The sequence below is a fragment of the Phoenix dactylifera genome, chromosome 11, assembly GCF_009389715.1.
Source record: "Phoenix dactylifera cultivar Barhee BC4 chromosome 11, palm_55x_up_171113_PBpolish2nd_filt_p, whole genome shotgun sequence".
Lineage (NCBI taxonomy): Eukaryota > Viridiplantae > Streptophyta > Magnoliopsida > Arecales > Arecaceae > Phoenix > Phoenix dactylifera.
The window spans coordinates 21,554,701-21,577,620 of NC_052402.1; the positions used below are offsets into that span (position 1 = coordinate 21,554,701).

The 22,920-nt window shown below is 36.7% G+C and overlaps 1 protein-coding gene across 1 annotated transcript; it reads right to left on the reverse strand.

The window, feature by feature from the left end:
- Positions 1-1,353: 1,353 nt before the first annotated feature.
- Positions 1,354-16,485, reverse strand: LOC103717372 (T-complex protein 1 subunit theta). The gene is made up of 13 exons (XM_008805728.3): positions 16,176-16,485; positions 14,906-15,168; positions 14,666-14,812; positions 14,422-14,583; positions 12,662-12,739; positions 7,235-7,368; positions 6,703-6,775; positions 6,526-6,603; positions 6,296-6,418; positions 6,052-6,146; positions 3,879-4,088; positions 2,110-2,167; positions 1,354-1,799 (listed from the first exon to the last, which is right to left on the reverse strand). The coding sequence occupies exons 1-13, from the start codon at positions 16,321-16,323 to the stop codon at positions 1,734-1,736; spliced, it is 1,635 nt and encodes a 544-aa protein (XP_008803950.2). The 5' UTR covers positions 16,324-16,485; the 3' UTR covers positions 1,354-1,733.
- Positions 16,486-22,920: the final 6,435 nt, after the last annotated feature.

Sequence of the window (22,920 nt, forward strand, 5' to 3'; positions counted from 1 at the left end):
TTATATGATATTATATTTATAGTATAATACAAAAATAAAGGTATAAAATATTATAATTATTAGTATAAATTAATTTTTCATAATATAACATAATATTAAATTATTTAACATAGCATATTAATGTATTATGATATAATATAATATGATATTATATTTATAGTATCACACCAAAATAAAGGTATAAAATATTATAATTATTAGTATAAAATAATTTCCATAATAATTTCTCATAATTTTCCATAAAATAATTTTCCGCGGTCCAGGGGCTCTTCTTCGTGGTCCACGCTCGAGGAGGATCTTAGCATGGGCCGCGAGGTTGATGATAAAAAAAAAATAATAGATTGATTTTGGAAGGTATGGAAAAGGATTAAAAATTTTTTCTTCTAAAATGTGGTTCAAGAGATGCATACAAAAATTGAAAAGAAAAATACATTTTCTTACGGAAGGGAGTCTGACGGCTAGGGTTCTTGGCTCCAGCAGATTTTTAGGTTTATAAAGGGACAAACTATATAATTATGTTATTTTAATATGGGCATTTTTGTCAAAAATATAGCTTTCCGAAAAAGCTGAAACAGCTTCCTCCCAAAAGCTCCAAATTGGAGCTTCCTCCCAAAAGCTGTTTTCAGCTTCCCGCAAAAGCTGAAACAGCTTTTTGAAAAATTTACCAAACACAGTTTTTTATCTAAAAGTACTTTTGGAGGGCCAGAACACTTTCTGGCCCTCCAAAAGCTCCCCCAAACAGGGCCTAAGAAGAAGAAGAAGAAGAAGAAGAAGAAGAAGAAGAAGAAGAAGAAAAGAAAAAGAATGAAGAGTAGAAGAGAAATCTCTACAAATACTCTCCCAATGAAAGCAAGGAGATGAAGAAAGACTAGAGCTACCAAACGCCTGAATTGCTGAAGGTTGAAGAACCATGTATATTTAAATGTGGGTTCGGTTTAAGTTAGGTTTTTTTACAACCTAACCATAGCCAAATTTCACAGTTTTAAAAAATCCAAACCAAGATCAGATCAGACCGGATGTGAAAAAACCTGACCCAAAATGAACCAAAATAACCTGATTGGGTCGATTTTATGGTTTGGTCAATTTGCTTACACGCCTAGATGCAAGAACTTTTCAGTAAAGGGTGCACAAGATTAATATGAAAGTTGTAAAGCCAAACGTTAATTACACTCCTGAAGATTTAAGTAGATAACCAATGGCAAACTGAGATCCATAAGGAGGACCGCAAGTTGTGTAAGATCTGTTCAAGTGACTGCTGCAGCTGAATCAGATTAAGTTAGCAAGAGTAATAAGAAATGAAGGAAATGTGCCTGAAAACTACACGATGCAAGCAATAATATAGCGCATCTTATGTATCAAGTTTTTCTTCCATGATTTATGTATCAACTGTTTAAAATTCATCAAATGAGAGTAGACAAGCAATATAGCTATATCAACCACAACACAACAAAAGAAAATAGCCAATAACCTCACTTGAGTTCACACTCAAAGCTGATGGAAATCTAACATTGTAATGAGAAATACAGAACTGCAAAACACAGACTAAAAGTGATTCAGAACAGAGCGACATTGCACATGTTGTTGGTATGTCAAGATGCTAAAGTACCAGATTTCCTGGATGGGAATCAAAATTTTCTAGTGCCCTCACCTACTAAAATACATAAAAGCATTGAAGCTACTTCTTAGCTAGCAAATTGATGCTAGTGCTTCACAGTCAACCCATATGCACATCATCAATCCTCATCCATCCCGGCCGGTGGGTCTCTCTTTGGGCCACCTGCTGGTTTTGCCATTATAATCTGCCCAACAAGCATATACTTTCGATGTCAACATATATGGAATTTTGTTAAGGAAGTTACCACATATAAAAGCTTTCTTAATAAGCAAGAAGCAGGGAGGGTGTGAATTAGTAGAGTTGGTAAAGTCTTTGGAAGATGGAATCAAGAACTTCGGTTCAAGTCCAACCTCACTCAGATTTACTGTCTAGGTTTTCTCCTGTTCTAGTTCTCAAACAAAAAAAAAAAAAAGCAGCAGCAGCAGCTAGAAGAAGAGGACATTTGCAATATCAGAAACCATACAAGGAAACTATGAAATAGGAAAAGAGCTCACCTGATCAACCCGGAGAACAGTACAAGCAGCATCTGCAGCATATTTGAGTGCAAAGAACCTGCTCCAAGGATGGGATAATTTTAATGAATACCTATCCAAGTACTACAGGTACTATATACTAAAGCTACAAATACATGTTACAGTACAAAGCACATGGATATAGCTTATATGTATAGCAGTTTTTCAACAATGGGAAGACGAAGACTCTGGCATAAATCCCCAAATATATATATATATATATATATAGCAAGTGAGAGATGAACGAGGATGTAGAAGATGAGGGTTCGATACTAATGATCCAAGCGGTTGAATGGGATCTGCTAACTCTAGTCTGTTTAACGACCAAAAATCATATGCTTTTAATCATTTGATGCATTAGCTAGGAATTCCAAATCACATGATTTTTGTTATGTACTTAGTTTTTTGATGCGGTACATTAATTTCAATGGCTTCGATCATCGAAATCAGCCCCCTATCTTCTGATTTCACCTGACTGGATGACTTAAAATCTAATCAACCAGATCCTCTCTCTCTCTCTCTCTCTCTCTCTCTCTCTCTCTCTCTCTCTCTCTCTCTCTATATATATATATATATATATATATATATATATATATTAAAAAACTAAGATAATCAAAAAAATGAATGTTCGCTATAAAATAACATATGCAGAGAACCAATATAAGTTATAGAGTAAGGAATCTATCCTCCTAGGCAAGTCTGTAAGATTTTGAAGAAAATTCTATTTTCACCTATTTATGGCTAAGCATTCATAGTACAATCAGTTCTCACAGGAAAAATATGTTTGCCTCCATATATATCAAATGCATCTAGCATCAGCTATCCTAATTGATACGCGTTACTAATCACAAGCCACCTGGTAAATCTTACCAAACAGCAATAGCAACACTCATGCTTCCCTTGGAAACTTCTAAAGCATTGTCATATCTTATAAATGATGAAGATATCAACTGTCAAATCTGAATGAAATATCTTTCAGGTAAATGACCATTTTTTGAGAAGAAAAGAATCCTCTCATCCACTCCAGACAGCACCTCCCATTTACTTCAGAGGGCACAGTTTTTTGAATATAACTACCATCAAAATTTCTTTGATTCGAAGACTAGCTCATTCAGATCAACCACAGCGATGGTGAGACATTTCACACATTCATTCGGAATTAATCATGTCTGCTGCAAATGGTTAGAAGAAAGAAACAAAACTATCTCACCACCGAAACATCAAAAAAGAACTGCAGTTTATTGCCTCTGCTCCCAAAGCAGCACTTGTGTATGTATAAAACTGTCATTGACTTTTGACATATTAAACTATTTTTAACAATGATAGGCTCTTCGTGGTCACCTCATGCACTTAATTTAGTCATCTATCAGACAATCTCCAAAAGGAAGATCACATACAGAGAACAAAGAATCCTAATTATTCATTTACCTAATACATTTCATAACATTATGGCAATTGGAAAGATCAATACTGGAAAATGCATTCAAATCCTTTTACATTTAATTCCAAAACAATTGCATTCATAACTGATTGGGCAGTGTCCAACATAAATTCTAAATTACTAAAGAAAACAAAACAAAAAAAAAGTTACTAAGGAATGCAGCTTTAATTAGACAGTTAGCACATGGTGCTCCCATGATGATATAAAATTTTACATTTAAAAAGAAATATGATTAGAAGAAAGCCAAGAAGTGAATGCAATGAATCAAAAAAATACTTCATGATCACAAAAGTAATGAGAAGAGGCTCACTTGGTGAGATGAAGATCCCAGATATTCATGGTTGAGACATCCTTGCAGGCACCTTCTTCCAAATCAATACCAACGTTGGCATTTCCTGCAGCATGTTCAGCATACAAGGAAGAAATAATCTCCATAGCGTTCAGCCCAGCATTCTCAGATAGGGTTCTAGGAACCATTTCAAAGCTTTCTGCAAATTTCGCAATGGCATACTGATCCAATCTGCAAAAAGAGAATCAAAATTATTGTATGCCTTGCCATATTTCACATCCATTGGCATGTGAAATTTGTCCACTTACCTTTGCAAATCCACTGTAAAAGACAAAATAAAAAATACATAATTAACGGTCACATCAAAATTTGCATTTGAAGAACTTTAGAGGGTTTTTCTTCTTCTTTCCCCCAAGGAGAGAGACACAACCAAAGAGGGGGAGGATGAGATAATTCATTTGTATCAAAATGCCACCTTAACCCACAAAGCATTCATAAAGGTACTGGATTTCAATTTGAAGAGAGAAAATAAGAAACAAGCTAGGAGAAAAGGAGAAGGGAGAAGCAGGAAGGAGAGAGAGAGAGAGAGAGAGAGAGAGAGAGAGAGAGAGAGAGAGAGAGACGAGAACTGGGGTGAAATCCATCACAAGATTTTTTTTCTCCCATTCAATAGTTAGTCTTAATATCACAATTCTTTGATGTTCTTACCAACATAAAAAGATATTTAAAAGACACCAAAGACAATCCTATAAAACCAAGACCATCCTAATCCATCTTATCCTATGTCCAGGACCTTTTGACACAAATGTATTTAAGTAGGTCTCTTTATTTACCAAAACTTAACTTTCCTACTCAAAAGGACTAACTAAGCCTCAGCCTCCAAGATTGAAAGAGTTTGGACCAACAAAGAGGTTCCATAATTTTCAGCTCTCAATAAACACAAACGACATGAAAAATGAAATAAAGATATTGAACCATTGATCAACTGGAATATTACATAAAAACTATAATTACATCAGAAACATTAAATTGAGATGCCCTAAACAATTGATCATCAGATGCTGGGAAAGAGATGAGAGGCTTGGAATAGTTGCCTACCCAAGGGCCCAACATGTTCTGGATAGCATAGTCACTTTTATGTCCAAGACAGTTTGAGCATATCATGTGAGGCTAAGTGACTATCATGAGCGTTTAAAATGATGACCATGGAAGATCTATACAAACTCATAAAAATTTGAACATTACAATGAATACAGAGATGAAACTAATATTTCTATCAAATTTTAAAAAGTAAAGGATACAAGGGCTGAAAGACATGCATCAACTCCCAAAAAAATGCATGAAATAACAACACATCAACTATATTGGCACAAAATAGTAGGTTGGCAATATACGATGAAGCCCTTTTCATCTCTACATACTAATAATTGATAACACGGAAATGAAAAGGCCCTAGGAGACCAGCAGCGCCCACAAGGCCAAACACAAGGTGTTCTTCATGAACAAACTAACAAAGAGAAAGGCATATACATAAGAAAGAGAATTTAACACGACCAAAGAACTAGAACATCACCACTCTAAGACCACAACCAGTTGTGAAAAGCCAATGGTAGCCTCAACATTGCTATTCAACAAATTGGAACCTATAAAAATCCCCACATTAGCTTGTTCCAAACAACCATACTCATCCAAAGCCTAATATCCTAAAGGAAAACCCACTTCTATCTTGTTATGTATGCTGATCAGCCCCAAATATACTCGAGAACTAATCGTGGTTAAGTTACATAAATTCCCAAATATTCCACTTAATTACGTAATGAAACAAGGGAGGACTATTATGTCCCTAGCATGACAAACAACGAAACATTCTATTATAGCAGCAAAGACTGCTCTGGTGCAAGATGAACAATACCTACCAACATCAGAACAATAATGTTATGTTTCATCCTATATTTCCCATACACAAAAAACATATAAATCTTTGAGATGCTCTCCAAACTAAGAATAACATCCATGTTGTTAGTGGGTAAAGTAAGAGATGAGCATGCAACTTGACAGAAGTCTCACATATCTAATAATGAATAATTAATCAATTGAGCTACATAATGATGAAATATCAAAAAGGCACGACTTGAAATATTGGCCACCATTTAAGGCATATTTAAGAAGATTAGAGAAGAATAAGAAATAATACCCCGTTTCTTTAAAGGAAAACTCCTTCAACTTTCTAGCCAACTCTATCTCAGTAGCAGCAGACCCAGGAACTATGCGACTGTCCCTGCACATTGCCTGGTGAGGGATGGAAAGATTTTATTAGCAGTGGGGAAAAGGTCAAAGTTACATAAGACATAAACAGGATCAACCATTTTATGCCCCCTCTCCATGTTATCATAATGCTTAAGTTCCTATCAAAGAAGAAATTATATTTCATGACACACCTTATATGTATTAACACCATCATCAACGGCCCTTTCCAGGTCATCCAATATACTATCTGTACTACCTCGTAAAACCACAGTAGAAACCGAGTTTCCACCTTCTTCATTTTTCACAACAGTCACCTATTTAAACAAAAGGTGAAACAATCAGTATTCAAGAAAGCAAGCTAACCAAAAGAACTTCAAAACATTAATAATGTTGATGGTGGTCATAGATATGGCAACAGTACCCGAACACCACCAATTTCTTCCACTGAAACAGAGTCAGCATATCCCAGCTCATCAGGATTTGGTCGGCTAAGTTTCAGCTGTGTTTACAATCAAAGAGGCATATTATGTGAGAAAGTAAGCAATGTCTACATATAAATAAAAAAGGGACAAAACTTTCAAGAAATAATGAAACTTACAAGAGCTATGGCACCAGTTGTACGGCAAAACCTCCGCAATTCAAACTTCGAGCTAATTTTTAGAACCATGAGTCTGCAAGAGATGGTGGAAATTAGTAATATTCATTTCATATATCAACGGCTACATACAAGTCAGGCTTTGATGTTGGGCACCCAAAAAAACAAAAAAATGAAAAGGCTCTATTCCATCATGTCTCATATGAGGCACACAATCACTATACAAAGGTAAATGCATGAGAATTTCTTACTAGACTAGTAGCTAATATGGAGTACTAATATGAATTTTAGCAAGTAAAACCAATCAGCACATATTTCTGCCGCAGTAGTCCACGTATTAATCATCATACTGACATAAAAGGAAAAGAAATGCAAGACACAGAAGGGGGAATTGTTAAAACAAATAATTTGTAATTCATAGAAATTAGATTCACACAACTCCCGATATAGTCATCCAACAAATAGTTCCATCCAACTTGACTGGTTGTAAGGTATAGATGTCATTATTTTAGGACAACAAGAAGAGCTCATTTACTTGTAGCGCTCACAGAAATGTAATGCCATGTCTCCCACTGCAGCTCCACTTACAACCACCTTGGCACCTGAATCAGCAACTGCTTTAATGAGCTCCTCAACTTTGGCTTCTTCAGTTTTCGCATAATTCTCTAGCTGCAAGCACCATTAATCTTTCCATCATTAACAGAGATCACTTATCCATCATCATCATAATGCAATTGTCACATCCAATGGCAATATGCATATTTGAAGCAAAATAATTGCTCAATTTTCAAAAGTAGGATCTTAGAAACTAAGGTTGTGTTTGACATCGTTGTCATTTTTTATGTTTTTAAAAACTGAAAAAAAAAATGTTTCTCTTTTTTCTAAATTTCTGACAAAACATACATGTTTGATAGTCATTGTTGTTTTTTATTTTTCATAGCGGAGTATAGAAAAACATGTTCAATAAGCAGAAACATAAAAACTCACATGCAGATATGCTTTCTCCATAAAAGCAATATTAGAAGCCTACTACAAATCATTAGCTCCTATTACCATATCAAAAACAAATTGCATGACATGACTGAATACATCACAAGAAATGCACACAAGAATCGTTGAACCTCTCAATCTGTTCTCACATACTTGATGGTTTTCATCGAACCTGTACTTCAACTTGAAGATATTCATGTTTACCAAAATCAAATACAGAAAAAAATGCATCATTATTTGGATCTTGAATTACCCATATTGGATTTCTATTTGGATCTTTCTAGAGACTGACCAAAATCAGACCTGTTTACACCATTACCCATAGCAAACCCTCCCTTAACAATGTAATGGTAGAAGAAAGCACTTAGACTCGCAAATCTAAACAGGATAAAACAAGGGGAAGAAGAAATAGTAGAAGAAGAACAGGAGGAGGAGGAGGAGGGAAGAAGATGAAGGGTACAAGTGCAGAAAAAGATTTGGGCAAGGTTTTTGAGAGAGAAGGGAAGGAAAAGAGGAGAGCATCAATGTGGGGTTACCTACAGCTAGAGAGGAGACAAACTCGCCAGATCTCATTGAATCAAGTTTGAAATGAACAAAGAGGATGAAGCAAGGAGAGAGGTTAGGGAGGAAAAGGGATTGGGAGTGGAGAGGTTACGGACAAAAGAGTGCAAGCTCTGTAAACAAAGCCCATGTCATTGGTTTGCTGGTCTTCAGAGAAAAAAATGGAAGCTGCATGGTAAACAACTTGGCAGTTATGCAGAAGAAGAATTTATCGTGAATGGAAAAAAAATATAGAATTAAAATTTCGCAAGAGCAAAGCAAAGATTTACTAAGAGTTTCTCTTTTTTATTTATTGATCCAAGAAAAATGGCAAACCATGTGGATAAACAACTTATATCTAAATAAGCATACTACCACTTCTGAGAAACTGCACCGATAGTTAAATTGACTGACACTGTATTTCATATGTAGAGTGAAACTTTTATCATGCTGATATCAAACTTCTATAATAACATATAAGCTATTTCTTCAATAGAACATAGTAGTTATTCATCTAGCCATAGATAATCTACCAAATCAATAGGCTTTCTGGATTTACAAAAAAACTATTTTTAAAATAGATGGAATTTATACTGTTCAAAACAATTGTTAATGACACGAATGGGAGTATGGTCCATTTGAGATTTTTCTTTACTACTGCAATTACAAGTGAAGATTTTGTAATACCAAAAAAAATGGACTAAACTAAGGTTCGCTATCTCGGTATTGAACCCATACTTGGTACAACATCGATATGCCCGATATGAGGGTCAGTTTGGCGTATCAAGACTCTGTACATCCCCAGTACCGAGTCTTAGTTCAAAACACATACGGCACGATATGCCTGGTATGGGACAGTACACACCAGTATAGCGAATCATGAACTAAACTATCATGTATCATTTAAGTGTCAATCAAGGGTTAACACAATACAATATCATGACCTATTATGCTAACACAATTGGTACATGCTGGCATGATCAATATTTTTAGGATTGGGAATCGGTCATAAATCATAGAAGGGGCTACTCTAGTTCAAATCAAGGATCGAATCTTCGATTATGAGAATTTTACCGAATTCTTTCAAAAAATTAAAAACATAAAACTATAAAAGAAATGTGAAAATTCAAAAAGCAGGCTAATTGAACAGTAGGTGAATGGAGAACGAAAGGTCATGCTTACAAAACTATAATTTCTTCACCAGAAGTCTATACATAGCATGTCTAGTGAAACAGGCATCATACTCAGTTACTCAAGATATTTATATGCTGCCACTCCAAAAATATTAGTTCAATAATTATTCTAGGTAGAATATTAACAAAAAATAAATAGTTCAAACAAATGGTTGCGAAAAAGAAAAGATTTGTCTCTTGCTCCTAAAATTTCTTTTTATTTACTTTTTAGAAGTTCAAAACCTAATGCTTATAGCTAATAAGTAAATAATTCCAAAAGACAGTATAGACAAATTGAACTAAAGAAACTGGATTCTGCATGTGGACTTACAATCCATGGGACTACAAGATTGATGACACGGATCTCAATTTTATGATCATAAGTTCCCTGATCCAAGGATGAGATCCAAATTGTCCAAGACCATTTTCATCTGGACCTGAAGATCTTGACAATGTGCATGAAAACATATGTAATATTATTCGTTACTTTAACAACTAATTTTAATTTTTTTATATTAGTTCATAGACATGTTTTCAACAAATAAATATAGTTTTTAACTAGTTTTTATATAAACATAGAATCAAAACACATTCTAAGAATCTATGATGATTGCAATTTAACAAATTCATTGCATAGTTATTAAAATTAAACAACTATTTTATAATACAACAATGCAACTAAGCTCAAAACTTATAATAGAAACATTACATGGGGCAGTTACTTACATTTGAACATTACAACATAATAAGTGTTGTACACATTAAGCATATTACAAAATCTCCTACACTAGGGGCATGTTTCGTTCGCGACTGGAATCGAAATCGGAATATATTGGAATGGGAATCAGAATGGCCATATCCCCTAGCATGTTTGGTTCGTAACCGGAATTAGAATCAAAACCGAAGTGGAATTTGAATACTAAGGGAGAGTAGGGATTGGGTTTTAGGGGATTCTCTCCTGGAATCATAATGGGAGTGGGACTCACCCAACCAAATGGCTGCAATGGGAGTAACTCGTTTCCATTCTCATTCCAGAGTCCAACTCCCCCCAACCAAACATGCCCTACTTTGATTTTCAATATTTTGTTTGATATAGAATGACTACTTTGTATCACTATCTCACTCTCTCTATATGTTGGGCCTTCAAATTCTCGATCAAAAATAGAAGAAATACAAACAAAGGAATTCCAAATTACTAATAGTTGAAATATAGGTTTAAATTATGCAAAAGAATACGAGCATACACTATTGTGTAGTGTAACACGTGTTCACGTACAAGAGTCAGTTATGGGTGTCCAGGAGCCGGACACATCCTATTCCCAAAGTTTAGGATGGAGTCAGCTAAGAAGGATCACAAAACTAGGCACAGGTATGTGGACCCAATTGCAACTCGGCCATAATCTTCTTCGAGTAATATCCTCCCTTAGAGTGAAAATTATACTCTACATTTAGTATACAAAGGAGCTTCTAAACCACAAGGGACATTCATGCTTGACGGATCACAAGTATCCATCAAAAGCTCCTCACAAAAAAGAGCAATGCTAGACTAACATTTTTTCATGAAGATATATGCCTCCTTACCTAGCATAACTTGGAGCCCCACTAATAGCTTAGCCCTCATTAGTCACACTAACCATTTGATTGCAACAATCCCCCTTCCACACGGGAGAAATAACTAAGTGGATGAAGCAAGAATAAAACTGTCACAATCCATTTTCCATCATCTTAGCTCCTTCGGCAAGCAACAACTTTGCTCATCTAGTAGCAAAATATGCCATCAAAACTACTTGCAACTCTACTTGGTCTCTCTCCTATCCCCAATTTTAAAGGTGAAAAACCAAGTTGCTTGTACCAGGGAGATTTAGTGGAATGAAACTAGCCTAAGAACTATCTACCAAAAAAAAAGAAATCTGTTTTTCAACAACCAAACTAAACATCTCTCCTTCATCAGACACCCAATCTCTTCCAGTAACCCACCTGAGTGCCTTGCACCTCCAAGATGCTATGTCTATTGCAAGCCTCCTTCATGTACCATTGAACTCTATGATTGGTCAACTAACACATCTCACCACTAGCCAACCTACTCCCACTTCATTACCCACACCTACACCCGCCGATCCTCTTTCTCTCCATCCACTCTGCCTCTCTCTCTTTGCCTTTAACTTCTTAGATATCTCAAAAGCAAGGTCCAATTGGTTTTGCCAACGTGTTAAGCACATCCTACATATGTACTTGTGCCAACATGGGTGCATGACGAACTAGTAGAGTGAAGGTATCAGACCAAAGTAACTATGAGTATTAAGCAATACACTTGACATGATCATACGCATTAATATAGGCATGCAAACATGGCATGAAGGTATGCGCCCCCATATCAAGCCAATAACCTTTGACAAGGTATATATCTAAGATGTGATACAATATGAACAAGCATTTTCATCCCTGGCACAGCAAACATTATATGATGTTTAAAATTTTCCGACGACAAAAAACAACTTTGATTATTTTTATATACCATGTCTACCTCAATCAGCATGGCTTACTATGCCAATGACATATCATACTAATAGAGTATCGATATGTATAGCCTAATAGATAAAGCGTCAATACAAGAAGATTGCTGCTTTATGACATAAACTATTAATTATTATGAATTTTAGCTTGAAATAATCAATCTTATGTGATTCACATCCAATGTGTTTACTAGCTCAAAAAATCAAAGCTGGATAATAGATAATTGCTTATTTATTAATGAAAGTACAAAGTTAAACAGGCCATTTGCAACCTGCAATAACAGACAAGAACAAAAAAAAATTGAGGTTTTTGAGTATCCAGATAGAATCACCAATGTATCTAAGCACACCGTCTAAGACTCTCCAAAGTTCTGAGGGGCAATTCACAATAAAAAAATTATGACTACATCAAAGCTGGTTGATACATTTTCAGCATGTAGTGCTTGAAACTTTCCTGACACCTTTTATAAGTGAAAAAAATGAAATTACAATAAAAGAAAAACAAATAAAAAAATGGAGGAACAACAAAATACATGCATACATTTTTTTGGTCAAAATTAAAGGTTATAAGTACTGATTTTGGTACCCATACTGGTATAGGCTGTATCAAGTGCCAGTGCAGCACTTCCCTTCATAATGACTCTTGGTACAAGAGGCATACCTGGTACCAGTTTTTAAACGTCTGGTATGATATGCCCAGTACAGACCAGTAAGATTCATTACTTAAATCCTTGGTCAAAATACTACCTGTTCAGCATTATGGATTAGAACAGTTCCCTTTGTTTCAGTTGCTGATGTATCAACACCTCCAGCGAACACCGCAATCTACAAAAGGAATGCATCATCAACATGATTATGTCGGCAGACTAAGCACCTAAGAAAACTGCATGAATGCTTTAAATATCAAAAAATAATGTCAAAGGATTAAAGAGAAAGCAGTCATCTTATAGTCTCATGGTTAAAGTGCTACGTTCCAATTTTAAATATATCTAGTCTCATAGGTAAGCAACATATCCCATTTTCTATACTAAGACAATGAATTAGTGATCCAACAAAGCTCACAAACTTGGTAGGAAAGGATATGATATCATGCACAACATAATCCACAAGTTAAGGATAAAATAGATACATACAACAGGGTCATAGAAACTTAAATTGCTAAGAAACACATACTGATACCTCCCTGAAGCGTACAAATAAGCATTGCATGTCAGAGCTTGTTATCTAATTCTTACACCACCAAAATATTTGAGGTGGAATTAGAAGAAACAAATCTAATTACAAAACTCGTGTCATAGAGAACAGGTAAAAGGAAATAAAATTTTGAATCTCAACAAGATGAAAATACCGCATCAAACAAATGTGCCTCAAGGGTAGGTGAGCATGTCTACCAAGAAGATTCCCACATTTACTTCTCTTGTTTTCTTAGGAGACTATAAGCCTCATATCAAGTCCCCTCAAAAAGAGGAAAGCATAAAGATTTTAAATGGATGCTTGCATCTTTTCAAACAAATGTCTATACCATATCGCACAATTCAGTTTCCCTGTACATCTGACAGGTATCAAATGTGAAGATGGTCCCTAAGGGGGGCATGCTTTTGTAGCAAATGCTTGTTACTATCACATATTAGCATGTCCGACCAACAAAAGAACTCAAATACCATAAGAATGAACCAGAGCATATCATCTATCTCTATATATATATAGAGAGAGAGAGAGGGAGAGAGGCAAACAATGTATCATGTATTCACATATATATGTATATACATACATACATATATGTATACATGGCATATTTGTACGTATATATGTATATATATGATGTGTTATATGGAAGCCTCGAAGTCCGGCACATTCATGCTGGACACTGAGGCCACCCGAAATCAGGCTGGGCGCTGAACTTTGAAGCCTTCTGCTTAAAAGCGACAACACATGCTGGATTACATTGTTTAAGTATTAAAAATCACGTTTTCCTTGAGTATCATGCCCAAGTAGAAGAAATGATATCTTTCTATCCACTGCCATACTCCAGCTCGACAGGGATTCTTCATCACACACGCATCGCATGCGCGACCCTAGTATGAGTAATGATGGTAGATTTTCAGCCCACATTTTGCAAAAAGGCTCATTTGAAGCTCACCTGCATGCACACCTCAGAGTAAGGCTCTTAAAAAAAAAAAACTAAGGCTGACACGCAAGTTTTTGTATAATGAGGTATGTGCATCATCACTACAGGTTAGAGATGCTTATAGGCACAGCGCACCTATTACAAGATGCTATGTCTTCTGGAGGTGGCATGCTCATTAGGTTTTGATTGCTTCAGTAACGCACAACTAAGGCATAGTGTCATATATATGTTAACATGTCTTGCATTCTCAAATGCCGAACTTACGTAATTTCAAGATGCTATGGTACATTCCAAGCTTTACGTTCTCTTTATATAGATGTAACATCAACAAACCAGAAAAAGGTAAAAATTAACTAAAAAACAATCTGATACTATTTACCTTTGCCTTTTCCATCCTCTTTATACTCCCGATGACATCATTTTTTAAGACCATACCACGAACGACCGTGCAGTTGTGCAAACCACCTCCAAGCAGTTTTGCAACTCGAACATTATCTACATTAAAGTTTGCTGGATTTTTTGGACAGACCTGGATGCATGCCTGACATGCAATAGCACTTCATGTTCACAATAATGAAAAAAACAAGAAAATAATGGATAATCTCAGGTGTTGAGGTACTCACATCAGCGATAAGAGGACACAAAATACCTTCTTGCCCAAACTGCTTGCTAGCAACAGCAGCTTTCATTCGAGAAACAACTTCATCTTTGTTTCTCACATCCATAGTTTCTGATCCTTTCTCAACCAACTCATCTAATATTTCCACTGTCTAATCATTAAGAAATAAAATGCATATGTGAACGCCATAGATCTTACATATATTGATTTACAAGCATTAACATTTCATCAAAGCAACAAGAACCTTATTGATCGCTTTTGTATAACCACTAATTATTTCACTGGGATGCAGCCCCATCCTGATAAGCTCCTCTGCATTTTGAAGGAGCTCCCCAGCAAAGGAGATTGTAAGATTAGCTCCATCACCAATTTCCTCCTGTTGAGCCTTTCCTGCCAGCACCAAAATCTTGGCAGCAGGATGCTGGACCTCAAGCTCATTCACGATAGTGGCCGCATCATTTGTTACAAAGAGCTTGTCCAGATGATTGATGATCATTTTATTCATACCTAGATAAATTATTAAAAAAATTAATGGATATAACCATAAACCCAACTCATAATGCATCCATAACCAGGCCCATAATAATCACAGAGCACCGCTACATGAGTGTGCCCACAGTAAGGATGAAACTGATGAAAATTCGGGAAAACTCCAAATGATATACAAACTTTTCTGCTCTAATGTCATGCAAAAATTCAAGAATACAACACAAGAAATACCACTAAACCTAAATTACCAGCTTTCTTCCCAACTTTCCAGCAAAAAAGGAACTGATGAGGTACAGTATAGCAAGGTTAAGCATGTAGAAGCCAAATAAATTCCATGAAAAGTGCCTGAATTGGATAGCAAAAGAACCAGAAATAAATCAAAAATAAATATTTTTCATCAATAATACACCCTTCCCTCCACCTATAGCAAGGTTAAGCATGTAGAAGCCAAATAAATTCCATGAAAAGTGCCTGAATTGGATAGCAAAAGAACCAGAAATAAATCAAAAATAAATATTTTTCATCAATAATACACCCTTCCCTCCACCTGTCAACCCAACCACAAGAGAAAAAAAAGGTTCCTGAGGTACAAATCAAGTATAACAGTATTCGTTCGCTACACAATGTGAAAAACAGAACAAAACAAAAATCATATAAGCTGCCACTGTCCGAAACTCAAGTAAGTTCTGCATTAAATGTTGGAAATGGAAATATATAGACCAAGCAAACAAAAACGAAAAAAACACTCCCACAATAACTCGGGTTAGAAAACATATAACTTTACGTTATTTGGAGTTCCATTCTCTTTTGATTTATCTTCATTTCTTCAACTAATTAAAGAACAGAAACCGTGCAGATTGGCACGACCAAATTGAGACCTAATCACAGAACAAGTGCAATGCACTCACAGAATCACTATGAAAGAATCGACGCAACCGTAAAAACCCAAACCAAAACGCTAAAAGATCAAATCTTGGGCCACAAAACAGAACACCTAACGAGATTTTAAGCGGGGAAACTCTCACCATTGGGCCCGAGGGAGGTGCGGGTGATGACGGAGAGCTCCTTGCAAGCGTCAATGTTCTTAAGCACCGCCTCGTCGAGACCCGATAAGTGCTTGTGCCCTTCTTTGAGCATCGCCTGCATCCCGTACGGCCGCATCTGGAACCCCATCTTGCCCTCCTCCTCTACTCCGCCCTAAACCAATGGAATCGAGACGAAGGAGCAGCGAACCTGGAATCCCTAGAGAAGCGGCGATCGAAACCCTAGAGGAAACAGCGAGAAATGAGAAACCCTGGAACGTTCTCAAGCACTTCACTTTCACCGTCCTCTAAAAAGTAGAAGTTATTAAATATTGAATGGAAGTAGAGGGGGTTAAGTGTAAACAGCGCATAGCGATCACGTGATGTAGGCGTGACGTAGTGGAAGAATCTACGCACATCTGGTTCGAGCCAACCGAACCCAATCCGGACCCGAGAATTTAATTTTCAGACCTGCTCCATTCTTCCCTGCTCATCCCTGGGTGCAAGACACAATGGGCTATGAGACACATTGGTGTTTTCCTCGCACTCCAAAACTCAACCCTTTTCACATCACCAATCAATGTTCCAATAGGGTGCAATGCAGCATTTAGAAGGTGCAATTTGTTCGTCCATTTATTTTTCCTTTAGAAGCGATTACCATACATGCAAAACATGTAGGTCAATATCAAAACATTCACACATGGCCACCGAGGTGGTAGCCCAGTGGAAGGGCTTGTCTTCCTCCAGAGTGATCCAGATTCAAAACGCGCGGGCATCGATTAAATTCAGAGACCGGATGCCCCACGTCTGGACACTAGTGGAGAGAGTGCTACTGGTCCGCTAGCAAACGGAGTGATGTTGGGGTGACCTACTCACACGTGGGTAAACACAAATGGGAAAGGGCACGCGGAAAATTTGCGATCTGAATCGAATATGCTCCAGCGAGGAGGGGGCCAGTGGGGGTTGCTACATGGGTAAGGTTCTCCTCGCCCCCTTCTTTCCTTTTTTTTTTTTACCAAAAAAAAAAAAAACATTCACACATGCATTTATAAGTCCAATATGCATAATATGCGTGTATCTCATAAGGGTTGTTTCTCTATGTTCAACTCCTTGTCCTTAACGGATTGCAACACAATGAATAATATATGGTTTCATACTTAACCTATGGTAAGCATGGGGAAACCGCACTACGTAACACATAGTCAAAACCATAGAGCAACATTAAAGAAATTCATAGAGGTAGTGCCTTGCTAGCTTATTTATGAATTGGTCGTTACAATCTATTTTGTTGAAATAACCCCTATATGGCCATATGCTATCTTTGAGAAAATGTATCAGCTATTTGTTAAGTTAATAAGCATTTGAGCTTTTCAAGGCTTATAATCATTTTTGAGTTACTCAATGCATTTTCCCCCTCTTCGAGCTTATAATCATTTGTTATATTATAGTCATCTTTGAGCTTCTATTTTAAGCATAATCCATATGACTTTGTTTTTAAATGCAATGTCCTGGTTTTGACTTTTAAATTAAATGCTATAATTGTTACTGCCTTGTTGCATGTCCACATCATTCTACACAATTGCTTCCCATTCTAGCTGTCAACCATAGATTGAACATAAGGACTAGAATAGTTATGCAAAATCATGCATCGGTGATTAAGTTCATGCAATGATAGTAGTTATAAAAGTTCCAATGAAAGATAAAGCACACCGCCCAACCTGCATTTTCTAAAATTTTAAATGGGACATATAACTAAGCCTGAACAGATATTCTCAAGTTGCAACAACAAGGGTTTTAATTAGGATTAGGGCAAAGCATCCTTATATATGCATATATATATATATATATATATATATATATATATATATATATATATATATATATATATATATATATATATATATATATATATATATATAATTAAACTCAAGGGTCATAATTGAGAATTTCAGGTAATTGAAATGGATGGTTAGTCCTTTAGATCCTTCTTCATGCCTTAATCCATATAACAACCATGTGATCAGTGGATCAAAAGATGGTAGCACCACGACCGTCTTTTGCATGATCATTATCAGTGTTCCTAAGGTATTTGATAGCAATAAGGCTATAACCAAAGGAGAAGCGGTCATCAACCATGTCATCAAAATAAAGAAGGGTTGAGCCCTCTAATCTAACTCGAACAATGGCATAAGTGTTTTCAAAGTGGGTCAAATTAAGAAAAGCCTACTATCTAAATCTACAACATGATTAGGATTACCCAAAAAATATATAGAAAAAATATTTTATGGTAAGATGGCTGCCCCCCAACTATACTTTATTTTTGTGACTCTATTAACATCTTCTACCAGACGAAGTCCCATCAAATCTCCATAAGTTGAATAGGTTAGTGAGTATTATTAGATCTTTCTAATCAAGATTTTTAGGATGAACATTACTGCTAATTTGAGCTTAGATGAGCTATTACTGCTAAAGAATGCCCTTTATCTATAAAATCGCCATATAGTGCTTCCACGACGCAATAGTCTCTACATATTTTTTGAACAATAAAAATATTGCATTCCTTCTTCTATTATAAAGATCAGACAATTGATTAATTTAAGAAGCCAGCAATTTACTTTAAATTTTCAAAACATCCAGTTCAGCAACCTCATCATGTTTTGGGGATTTCAAATTGTGAGTAAATTGTGATTATGTAATTGATTATATTTTGTGAAAAATAGTAACAATAATATAAAAGTTGGATTTATGGAATGAGCACCCATTATTAATTAAAATTAAGAACAGGATCAACAACATCTAGTTGAACTAATTCTCCTATGATATATAATATGTAGTGTCTATGCATCCCCTAAATCGTGAATATTTCCTTTCGTTATTTCTATATTGATGAAATGCAATAAAAAAAAATCAAAGACCAAAACTCATAAAACCAAGACTCACCTAAGATACAAACTCCTCCACAGGAGACCTGCTCAATTGCTCCCTTTCTTGTTATTACAGAACCTTTTGGTGCTTTTGCCAGTTATATGATACAACAGTCTGGAGATCGGTGAGTCAGGAGAGGTTTAAATCATTTAAAACTAAAGATGGATTATGGTAAAAGTTTTGCACCTTGTAATGAATACCCCATAAAGATGGATTCATGATTACAACAATACAGGATTGTGTACAAGGGTAAATGGATATATTAAGGAGTTGAAGCGAGAATACATGGATGTTGCTTAGGTAAAACTCATAAAGGCTTACTTTGGGGGTGCAAAAAAGGCAAAAATAATCCATAAAGCTAATCTTTGAAATATTGGTTCAGGCTTGTTGACTCAAATTATATAGCTAGAATAGTTGTTAACTGCAAACTTGATTGTTATACAATGTGCTTAACATCCATCAATTAGTAAATTGTCCTAGTTCAGTCCTTAAGCTTATTTAATGCTTTAGAGGTTTCTCACATAGAACACAATTGTTCGGCCATGCAGTAAAGATACAGCAGCTGAAGCCACAGGTTAGATTCACAAAAGGCAAGGACTAGTATTGCATGTCATTGCCATGCTGCCTGGCACTTGCATGGTACGTGCCGTGTCGTGCCAAAGCTTCGTAAGCACTACTACGTAGGACACAAACAGGAACAAATGCACTGGCCAAAGGTCTCGCACTTAGCTGCGCAGCAGATTAGTAAGGAACAAGTACAGTGAATGTTGGTCGATGCAGATAGGCACTTTACTGCAAGTAGGAAAGGTTATCCTTGACATCGAACTAGGCATTCTGGTTGATCTTGGTGTCGTATATCAATGCCATAAATAAAAAACAAGTATATAACAATTGCCTTTGCTCATTGTCAAGGATTTCAAACTAATCTGCATGGATGATTGAAATGGTGAAGGATTTCAAAATTGAAATACAGAAAGGCAACATTGTCATAACCATAAATAAGAAAAGATGTAAGAAGGTTCTCTCCATGTCAACTGGCTACTTTTCTTGTATATGGTGGCCATGCTAACATTAAACATCATGATTGAGACTTAGTTATTGAAAAGCTTCAAATCAGTAAAGACTATCGGAAAATTTATTACTTTGAAAACCTCCCCAGTGGCACTCCGGAATTTAATGACATGATTTATCCGCTTGGGATACCTATCTCTGAAAATAATTATGACTATGGAACTTCTGAAACACAAATTCATATGATACCATGAAATGGTTGTTTGTCTACATAAACAATCTCAAGGTCAAGTACTTGGATTTAACTGTGGTTAATCCTGCTTCCCCATGTATCATGTATGCCCTCGTTGAGAATTACTTATATCATTAGCATAACCTATCCTGTGAAGTGGAGGTCGGCTGGTTCAAGCACTTGGTATATTGGGAAGAGGCTATACCTTAACAACAATATTCAATGAAATGAGTAAAGGTGGCTTCTATGTTCTTTAAACATACATGCCTATTAATCTCATGGTTACTGCAAACATGAAGCCCTATAGAGATGTGTGTCTAGAAAGCTTTTTACATAGGAACCATCAAAGTGCCTGTGTGCATATGTGAGTGTATATTATACTCCTAGCATCAGAAAAATCAAAGACATCCAAATAACATGGATCAAATTGACAAGGCAATGAATAACTACTCATGCTTCAATTGCAGAATCAAGAATATGTATCTATTATTCACCATATTAATAACATTCTGCATCATAAATACATTGTCTTCTCCTGGATACATTGAACAAATCCTAATAAAAGAATCTGAGATTTAAACATATATATGTTCCCACTCTTTTACATACAAACCACACGTTTCCTCTTGAAAGAAAAAAAATCAAGAATAAGAATTATAATGACAGGCCAACCGTTGGTTGGAAAGAATCAAGAATCCCTCTGCAGCTCTGCTCCCCTGAGATCAAACCCAAACTCCTCCACCCTGAATTCACTCGGTTAATCCCTCCGTAATCCTGTGGAGAACGAAGCACGGCCTCCCCATCTCTCCTTCCCGAAAACCCCACAACTCCACCTTGTCGCCCACCTTGACGCCGCTCCACCTAGCCAGATGCGTCGAGTACTCGGCGCCCTTGAGGACGGTGCCGTTGGTGGAGTCCCAACGGGTCATGATCACGTACGCCTTCCACTTGTTGGCTCCCACGCACACCGGCACATGCAGCCCGCCGTGCTTCCTCCCTGCCTCCTTCTTCTTCTTCTTCTTGCTCGTCTTCTCGTTCTTCTTGTCCTCGGAGGCCTCTCCTTCGCCTGGTTCTTGAAGAACGCCCCCGCCGGACTCGGCCAGCTTCATCTTCTTGGTCTTGCGTCCTTCGAGGTCTCCGTCTTCGGTGCTCGGCCTCTTGCGCTTCCGCTCGCGATCGAGAAGGTTGGCGGCGGCCCTCTCCTCGTCGGAGAGGAAAGGGATGAGGTGGGCTTTCACGGAGGCGGCGGGGATGAGGAGGCGGTTCTGCCCGGCGCGGAGGTCGGTCTTGGCCAGGGTCTTGGCCATGATGAAGCATGGCTCCGTGCCCTTTCCCTTCTGCGCCAACTCCAGCACCCATGCAGGAGTCATGCGTGGGAGATGGGTTTCATCGGCCTTCTTCCCCTTGGATTTCATCATCTTTGGACGCTTTCTTGCTTCTTGCATGGTGGAAGAACGAACGGAACAACGAAAGGGAGGCAGAACTGAGATGAAGGAAATCAAGAGAGATTGATGGGGAGAAAGGCCTCGAGGCCGGTCTGATATGTATGTAGAGGGTGAGAAGAGAGATTAGTCCTAGTTCTGTTCGGAAAGAGAACTAGTAATTAACGTTAGAAACCTTTCCTAATCATGACAAGAAAAATAGCTGCGCATTTAATTTAAATTTTACGAGAATCTTGGCCACGCCATTAAGGCCTAGGAAAGCCCAACTCTCGTCTTTTCTTTTTCCGGGAAGTCCAATATTTCCTTGATCATCGTAACATGCTGGGCCTGTTGGATCATTAGTCAATGGGCCGCTGTGGGCCGTCCGTGAAGCCCAACTTGTTAACTTGCAGTCGAATTTGATTTGTGGGTTTAGTTAATTTGGCCCAATTTGTGCATAAATTCTGGAACCATAAGCTTGATCCCTAATTTGTGCATTAAGACTCGCATGAGCGTAGCTGACCCTAAGTTTCAATGATGCTGGGGGGAAAACATTAAAAAACCACCATATGACATGTTATAATGGATGTTATCTGACCCAATTAGCGCCCACTAAACTCTTTGGAAAATAGATGTCGTAAGGACCATTATTAGCCATTAATTGAAACAGTTAATTTTCAAAAAATAAAATAATAAATTTAAATTTACATAGATAATTAAATATGTTCAATGATGAATATTTAAAATTATATCGACTACAATCATTATTTCTATAATAAAAAAATGAGCAAATAAAGTAATCCTTTAGACACCCATTATTAAGTTACAAATATCATGCAAGTCCTTCATAACTATAATAATATCTTATCAAAAAAACAAAATTATTAAAAAAATCACTGCAAGAAAGCCAAAATTTTCAATGTGCTATGTTTGACAAAAATATTCTACCATATAATACTAATTCTCTTAAATATGCGCCTCTCCTTATCCAATGAATCTTCCATTCTCCAAATGGCTATTAACCGAAAGATCAAAATTTTGAATCCTTCTAATATTTATTATCTATTTACATAAATTTTATCAAAAATGAGATACGACCACCCCAAGCAGAGAGAAGATAGCATAGCCATAGGTGTCAATCGGAGAAAATCAACAGGTA